Source organism: Struthio camelus, chromosome 7 (assembly GCF_040807025.1).
Source record: "Struthio camelus isolate bStrCam1 chromosome 7, bStrCam1.hap1, whole genome shotgun sequence".
NCBI lineage: Eukaryota > Metazoa > Chordata > Aves > Struthioniformes > Struthionidae > Struthio > Struthio camelus.
In genome coordinates this window covers 18,039,072-18,046,788 of record NC_090948.1, presented here as the reverse complement: position 1 = coordinate 18,046,788, position 7,717 = coordinate 18,039,072, and the positions used below count along the sequence as shown (strand labels likewise).

The following is a 7,717-nucleotide window of genomic DNA, read 5'->3' as shown; positions in this document are numbered from 1 at the left end:
GAAGGGCAGTATTATCTGACTTTTGCCATCTAACTCCGAATACATCACCGTTCATAAAAGGTGACATGAATCCCTTTGAAGTATAAGAATTAACATGATGTCTCAAACATGTTCATCTCTGCGTGAAAGCTAGTTCATTATCTCTGTCTGTATAAACTCAAGCAGTGGCGACTGTTTACTGAAACAACCTGTAAATGTGTTAGCTGGTGTTTGCAGAGGATAAGGACTGTGCCATCCCAGGCCCACTTCAGACCGTAAAAGTGGTTCTTTTCTCACCCTTATCTGAATCATCCTTGAACAGATTGCCTCTGAACAGACTTTACACTCCTCTTCTTTGATCTACTTTATAAAAAGATCAGAACTATTTACTTTGAAATGCACCCATTTCTTCCTTCTTTTTTGGGGGGGGGAGGGGGTGGGGGTGAGAGGGTGTTTCAGGACATGAGCCGATATATTCTAAGCCAAATAGCCATTTTCGCAGTGTTTCTCATTAAGTCCAATACCCCGAAACATATTTAACTATTGCCTGATATCATTCTTAAATGAATCCCCAAGAATTAACTCGTTCTACTGCCTGTCTACCAGATATTTTTAAAATTCAGATACCATTTCGTATAAAGCAACCTAGTAAATTGCCATGCAAATGCCACTACGATGCAATTTCAGACCTCCTCTACATGGGGACCACTTTAAAACTCTGATACACTGAAGTCAACAGCAGTTTTAGCTTCGACTTCAGAGGAAGTGGGACTAAATGTGGGACTATTTGCTCCATACACAATTATGAAAAAATTGTATCAAATTACACTTCCAAATAAGTCCTAATTCAAACAACATCTACCTTGTCTGCCCTGACAAAGAGCAGCATGTTACCCTTAGGCATAACAGGAAGATATTAGCATTCCAGTTTCTTCGTCATTTTTTTTACCTGCTTCCAGGCTCGAGGCCTACGTGTTCCTACCTCAAGGGTCACTTTCCTTTGACGGCTAGGAAGGCAACTGGATTCCTCCAAACCCTGGTTCAAACAGGTGAGATGGGGCTCCAAATCTGGGACTAGCTCTCAGAACAGTGGCCTCTCTTCGTCCTCTTTCGTTACCAGCCCCTTCCGAGTCCTTCTCCTCCATAGCTGGCAGATAAAGGCTGGAAATCGCTGTGCGGCTGAAGCGTTGAGGCCGGCTGGGGCAGGATAAAAAGCGCAGGACCTGATGCGGTTATCAGCAGCTATATGGTCAGGGCGATGACTCAGGGCTGAACTTGGCGCCAGGTCAGGTAGCCTTGAGTTTTGCTAACTACCGCGTTCAGAGATTAGGCGGATGTAACAATCACCTGAAAGGGGAGATTAAAGCGCCTCTCAATGGGGTCCTTTGTTCTCGGCCTCATTTGATGCTTTGCCGCCTTTTCAAACCTCGGCGCGGAAGGCGCTTTAAATGTTTGCCCCCGAACCCGGGCGGCTTCAGTGAGCGGGCAGCGCCGGGGGCCACGGCAGAGCCGGCAGCCATGGACAAGGGGCCGTTCTCGGTGGAGTGGCTGGCGCAGAGCAGCAGCCGCGGCACAGCCGAGCCCGTCTCCGCAATCTGCCCGCCGCCTTCCCCGCCCAGCGACGCCAGCGGCCAGGAGAGCCCGGGGACGCCGGGGCTGGGCACGGAGGGCGCCCCGCCGAGCCCGGCAGACCTCGGTGAGTCACGGCCCGCCGCCCGGCGGCGGAGGGAAGCGGCGGGTGGCGCCGCCGTTGGCCGCAGCCTAACGGTCGCCGCACGCGAGGCCTTCGGGCGGGCAACGGTCGCACGTGCGGCCGTTGGCTACGTCAGCGGCCGCGCGGGGGAAGGGCCCCGCCGGGCGGCGGTTCCGGCCCTGACGACTCATCCCGTCCCCGCAGCCGCCCCCCGGGGCCGGGAAGCCGCGCACCGGAGCAGCCCCGAGCACGACGCGGAGGTGGGCGGCGGCGCGCCCGGCCGGCCCCGCACCAAGTTCTCGGCCGCGCAGCTGCAGGAGCTGGAGCGCAGCTTCCGCGAGCAGCGCTACATCGGCGCCAGCGAGAAGCGGCGCCTGGCCGCCGCGCTGAACCTCTCCCAGAGCCAGGTGAGCGCGGCCCCGGGCGGGCGAGCCGGGCAGCGGGGCCGGCAGGCCCTGCCCGCGGCGGGCCAGGGCCGCGGGGCCGCTCGGCAGGCGCCAGGCCGCCAGCCCGCGCCTAGCGGCAGGCTGGAGTCCCGGCTTAGCCTGGTCCGGCCCTAAGCCGGGCCCCGTGCAGAAACGGGGAAAAGGCGCCTGCCATTAACTGCGAAACCTCGTGGAAATAGCGGACGTATATAGTTCCATAGAAGGTGGAAATGGTTAGACAGTCGGCTGGATTTCCATTTTCAGGTGCGTTCCTTCTTACAGTGTATGCTCTCAGGAGTACTGCAGGGTTGCTCACGAAGCAAAAGCAGCCTTCCCACCACCCCTTTTAATCCCACTGTGGCAGCCTGAGTTACAGTCCTGGTCCAGCTCTCATCTCTCTGTAATAACTTGCTGTGCCTCGTGGAGTTGTCATGGCTAGGTTCCTCATGCCTAGAGAGTTACTCCGTATTCACTGAGAGTAGTAAAGTTAGCCTAAAATCATATAACTGATACTGCATTATTATGTAATAATCAGATAGTAAGTCTGATTTGTGTGTGTTAGTGTGTGGCAAACCTTGGTCCTTGACTTTCTCTTTCTTCTCACCAGATAAAAACCTGGTTTCAGAATCGTCGTATGAAGTTCAAACGTCAGACTCAAGATGCCAGGGTTGAAGCTCTTTTCTCAGGCTTATTTCTGCCCTATCACTGTTACCCAGATATTGTTACATCCAGCTATTCTCATGGGATGGATGTCAGTGTCTCTTCTACCTCCACTGTTACTCTTCACCCAGCTATGCCAAGTCCTGCCTTGTTGTTACCTCCTGTTCCATCTCAGGCCCTTGAGCCAGTTCTGCCAAGTCCAGGTTTAGTGTTGCCTCCCAGTCCAAAATTTTCTTCTTACCCTTCTGTAATTCCAGCAATGACTCTAACCAAAGACCATAAAAGACTGAGGTTCCAGCCAAATCTTCCTTCCTGTTAAATGAGCCAAAATTTATCTGTAATCTGAACTGCCAAATATCTTTTAAGAGTACTTATTTAACTTATTTGTTATATCAAATATGTGGATTATTTAATGTTTTCTAAAATCTTGCCTTATTTTTTATGTTAAGGGGACAAAGGAACTAACCTATTCTAGAGGAGTAATATTAAAGGGGGAAGAGAAGGACTTAAAACTGTCCTTATTTCTTCACTGTCTTTAGTAAGCTATATCAAAACTTCCATGACAATTTTCCCATCCATAAGCTTCAATCTGTTTTAAGAGCCACAGCCTATGATTGTGTGGGGATCCCCACTGAAAAATGAAGAGTACTGCTTAGACTTCAATACAACTACTTACACAAATACTCTAATTATATTGTGTAGTAGACAAACACCAAATGGGATTAAAGAATCTGACCATTCTACCTGGTTGTGGGTTGAGGGTGTAAAAATGAACTAATTTTAAGGAAAGATCTGTAAACTACAGTAAATAGGTAACTACAGTAAATAGAATAACAGAGGTGGCAGGCCTGATAAACAAATCTGAGCAAGTGACACAAGGCCCTATGTGCAAATAAAAGCTGCTGGGGTATTGTCCTTTTGTCTGGGTATGCTGCAGCGTCCCTGAAGTGAAATCTCTCCTTTATATGTGTAGATAGCCTCATTTCTCTTTAAATGCATAGAGAGACTAACAATTATTTGTCTGTCCAAGCCTGTGATGCCAGCGTCAACCATATTTGTAATTTAAATCTGATGATGGAAAACACTTGAGCTGTTAAAGTTCAGACCTTTTGTGACATTCAGAATGAAAATGTTTTAATTATTACTTCTAAAACTTCAGCTGTAACCTGACAGCTTCTTTAATTTTAAGCTGCAGGATTCTGTAAACTTGTTCTCAGGTGTATCAAGACTTCATAAAAATCAAAAAGCAAGCTTTATGGAGAAAGGAATAGCAAAGAGCAAAGCCGGTAGCAAAGCACAGAGATAAACAAATGCGAGCAGAGAAACACAAGCTCTTGCATCAACATAAAGCAATTGGAGCATGTGTGATTACATCTCCTTCCCTGACCATCCTAACCTGCTTCCTGGAGAGAGAGATTAAAAAACACTCCTATGTAGAGATTATTCATAGGCAAAAAAGTCAGCAAAAGTTGTACCAGGCCCTCCCTCCCCCCTTTCATTTAATAAAAGTTACCTTTTGGGGGTGGAAAGAGTGGAGTTGGTATTGCAGTTAGCCTTTTGGTAGGCCAACAGGGGTACATCCAGGAGGGGGTGAAGACTTCCATCCTAACTTCTTTCCCCCCTGTATCTCATCTCCTTTTCTGATTTTAAGCTTTAGGGAAAAACAAATCCAAGTGTGCCACAGCTGAGTTTCTCTCCCACTATAGCTCCTCTCAAACAGTCCTGCAGGGAAATGTGAGAGATGCAAAAGATTTAATCCCTCCCCACCTTTCCCCTCATTTTTCAGTGCCACATCAGGAGTCTGCTGCTCTGAGATGCTGTCTAGGAAACTGAGGAGACAGAACTGTGCATTTTTCAGTCACTTTGAAATACAGCCTACAGTGTGAGGAAAATAAAACATAGCTATTTATGAGTGGGCAGCCTGAAATTCCAGGCCCTCCTCTCCCGCTCCCCTCAACAGTTAGCAAACTTAAAACATGGCAAAGTCCTGCCATTAGATCCTGCTGGAGTTAATAAAGCATCTGGGTTAGAACGGCGTAATTGGAAAAAATTCTCCTCTCTGCTTCCACAGCAGCCTTGCACAGGTGAGACACCCCTAGGCTATTAAATTGAAACTCTGATGCCTCACTAGATTGGAGGGTGGAGGAAGGAGATTTAGACTACAATGCAATGATCAGACTGGTTTCTAATGCAATTAGAACAACTTTTAGATGAATTAAAGAAATTTCATTAAAGAGTAAAATATCAAGAAATAAGAAATGCCAACCAAATCCTCTAATTAAAGGAGTGAAAACTCTGTTCCCAGCAAAACTACCACACCTTTCGTAATAGTGAACTTTAATAGCTTGCAGAACTAGAACAAAAACCTGAGCTGCTCCATTTAGATGTTTCTTCTCCTGAAAAGATCAATTTACTAAAAGAAACAAAACAAAAAGTATGCAATTATCATGAACATCATTAGCAATGAATCAAAGGGCCAAATTCGAAGATTAAAATCTCATCTAGATAGTGCAGCCATGAACAGAAGAACACAAGTTATGCTCTTAAATCTTTTACAAGGTACTGGCTTTAGTAATTGTAAGCCAATTTAAAATTCCATACCAAGGGCTCCAACTATTTAATCACTGTTTAAAGATATGGGATTAACACTATTGAGGCTTTCAGGTGAAAGATGCACTAGCAGTGCAAAGCAGTAAAGTAATAAATATTTAGAAGAGAAACTCACTGAGCAGCTTATCCTTCCTCCTGTGGCATACCTGTGAGGATGCCTAGCCAAAAGCACCGTACAATGCAACTGATAAGGACCAAACTCCCAAAAGCACTCAACAAACTGAGAAAATACCATTCGACATAGGTGTAGGAAAATCAGATAAGACATATGAAAACAGCTAACCCCATACTCCATGTGTGAGCCAAAACAGGAGTTCTGGTGACCAGAATTCTTTACAACACCCTTTTAGTGCAACTTTGTGTAGAGTTCACACACTGGAGTCCAATTGGATTTCTGCTTTTCACATAACAAAGAAAAACTGGAGATATGCAATGCAAACCAGTTTCTCAACAATCCCATTTCAGTTATTTTTTAACTTAATAGTTTTGCCCTATATGGTGGGATATTTGGCAAAAGCAAGTTTCTGCCACTGCTTTTTTCGCACCAGTTCCCTATCAACAGCTGCAAGTACAAACGGCTGACGGCACAGAAGCCACAAGTGCATCATGGCTCTCGCTGAGGCTACAGTGTAATTTCAGACATTTCTGAAGTGCCTAAAGAGCAGTTTGGAGTAATATATTCTTTATCACATCCAGATCAAAGGAAGCAAGTAGATTACCATCAGTTTTACACATTAACCACCTTTAAAACGGCAGGAGATGAAACCAAAAATGACTAAGAACAGCATCACAGCTGATAAATTTTAATATCAATTCGTACAAATATAAAATTACTCTTCATATTTAACTTAATATAATAAACACACACACTTCCAAATCAGGCAGATTCTCAGCACGAAGAAAGAAGCAGCAGCACAAAAGAAATTACAGCATACAGTATTTTCCTCCCTTGCCCGGCCTTTGCTTTCACGATAACGCATACACGGGATGGTAGTGCTTGTCCATTCTGTTCTGAATAACCGCATGGAAAGACGGATGCGGAAGAAAGTTTTGATGGTAAAAAGGCAGCTCGTTTGCCATAAAACGGTAGGTGCTCTGCGGTGCATCGCAGGCCGGGAAGTGGAGGCCGAGCGGCAGCGCGGGGCCGGGGAGCAGCGGGAGGAGCCCCCGGCGCGGCCCGGGCGGGCAGCGGCCGGCGCGGAGCGGCGCGCCCGGGGCGCAGCTGCAGAGAGGGGCAGCGGGAGGCCGGCGGTGCTGGTGCTCCTGGACTTGCCTCTTCAGCTTCATCCGCCGGTTCTGAAACCACGTTTTGATCTGAATAATAAAAAGGAAGAGGTGGGGTGGGGAAGACAGAGATCAGGAATTTTACCTAAAAAAAAAAAAAAAACATGCAAGCTGTGAACAGCTGTAGCGCCGCTGCCTGGCTCGTTTTGCTGCGCTTGTCTCGACAGGGCTGGACTGATGCTTCTGCCCTAGCTACCCGAGGGTAGGGGAGGCTGTGTGCGTGCCTGTGGAGCGGGGTCGCCTTTTCCCTGTCCTGCGATTTTAAGTGAACCGCTTCCAGCCGTACAAGACCGTACACAACCTCTGCAAGGTCTACGGCGCTACCGCAGACCAAACGCATCGCTGCGCATCGAGGCTCGGCTGCTTACACCGCTCCTTATTCAGCAACAAGGGGATAAAGCACCCTTGCTACCTCCCCGGTGGAAGCCCCCCCCCCCCCCCTTCAGGCGGAGGCAGCACCGCCCGCTCACGGCCGCGGGCAGGGAGGTCCCTCGGGCCCACCTGGGTCTCCGAGAGGTGCAGGGCGGCCGCCAGCTGCCTCCGCTCCGCGGCGCCCAGGTACCGCCGCCGGCGGAAGGTCTCCTCCAGGCCGCCCAGCTGCGCCGCGCTGAAGGCGGTGCGCGCCCGGCGCTGCCGCCCGCGGGGCCCCTCCGCCGCCGCGCCGCGCTCCGCGCTCTCGCTCTCGTAGCCCGAGGACTCGTCGGCGCTGAGCCAGCCGCTGTCCGGGGCTGCAGAGGGGGCGGCAGTGAGGCCTTTCCCCCGGGCTGGAGGGGGGCTGCGGCCGCCTCCCCGCCGCCCGGGCGAGGTCCCGGCTTGCAGGGTCGGCGCCCGCCACCCCGCTCCCGGCCCCTCCTCACCCACCTGGCTCCGACGGGGCGGGGGGCTCCCGGGGGCCGCCGCCGCCCGCGGGCTGCCCGGGCCGCGCCGCCCCGCGCCGGGGCTCGGCTCGGGGCAGGAGCGGGGCGCTGCCGAGGGACGTGGGGGCGAGGGGAGGGGGCGCGCAGCAGATGTGGGGCCGGAGCCCGCAGGGCTTCGGCTCTGGCGAAGGGGGCTCGGCCCGGCTCAT

The 7,717-nt window shown here is 50.2% G+C and overlaps 2 protein-coding genes across 2 annotated transcripts; one reads left to right on the top strand and one right to left on the bottom strand.

Annotated features, from left to right (window-relative positions):
• The first annotated feature begins 1,383 nt into the window (after positions 1-1,383).
• LOC104146030 (homeobox protein vex1) lies at positions 1,384-3,500 on the top strand. The gene is made up of 2 exons (XM_068951165.1): positions 1,384-2,079; positions 2,705-3,500. The coding sequence occupies exons 1-2, from the start codon at positions 1,384-1,386 to the stop codon at positions 3,074-3,076; spliced, it is 1,068 nt and encodes a 355-aa protein (XP_068807266.1). The 3' UTR covers positions 3,077-3,500.
• Positions 3,501-5,697: 2,197 nt separating this feature from the next.
• On the bottom strand, positions 5,698-7,717 carry LOC138067891 (homeobox protein vent1-like). Its single transcript, XM_068951217.1, has 3 exons — positions 7,513-7,717; positions 7,153-7,379; positions 5,698-6,681 (listed from the first exon to the last, which is right to left on the bottom strand). Exons 1-3 carry the CDS (start codon positions 7,715-7,717, stop codon positions 6,334-6,336), a joined length of 780 nt encoding a protein of 259 aa, XP_068807318.1. The 3' UTR covers positions 5,698-6,333.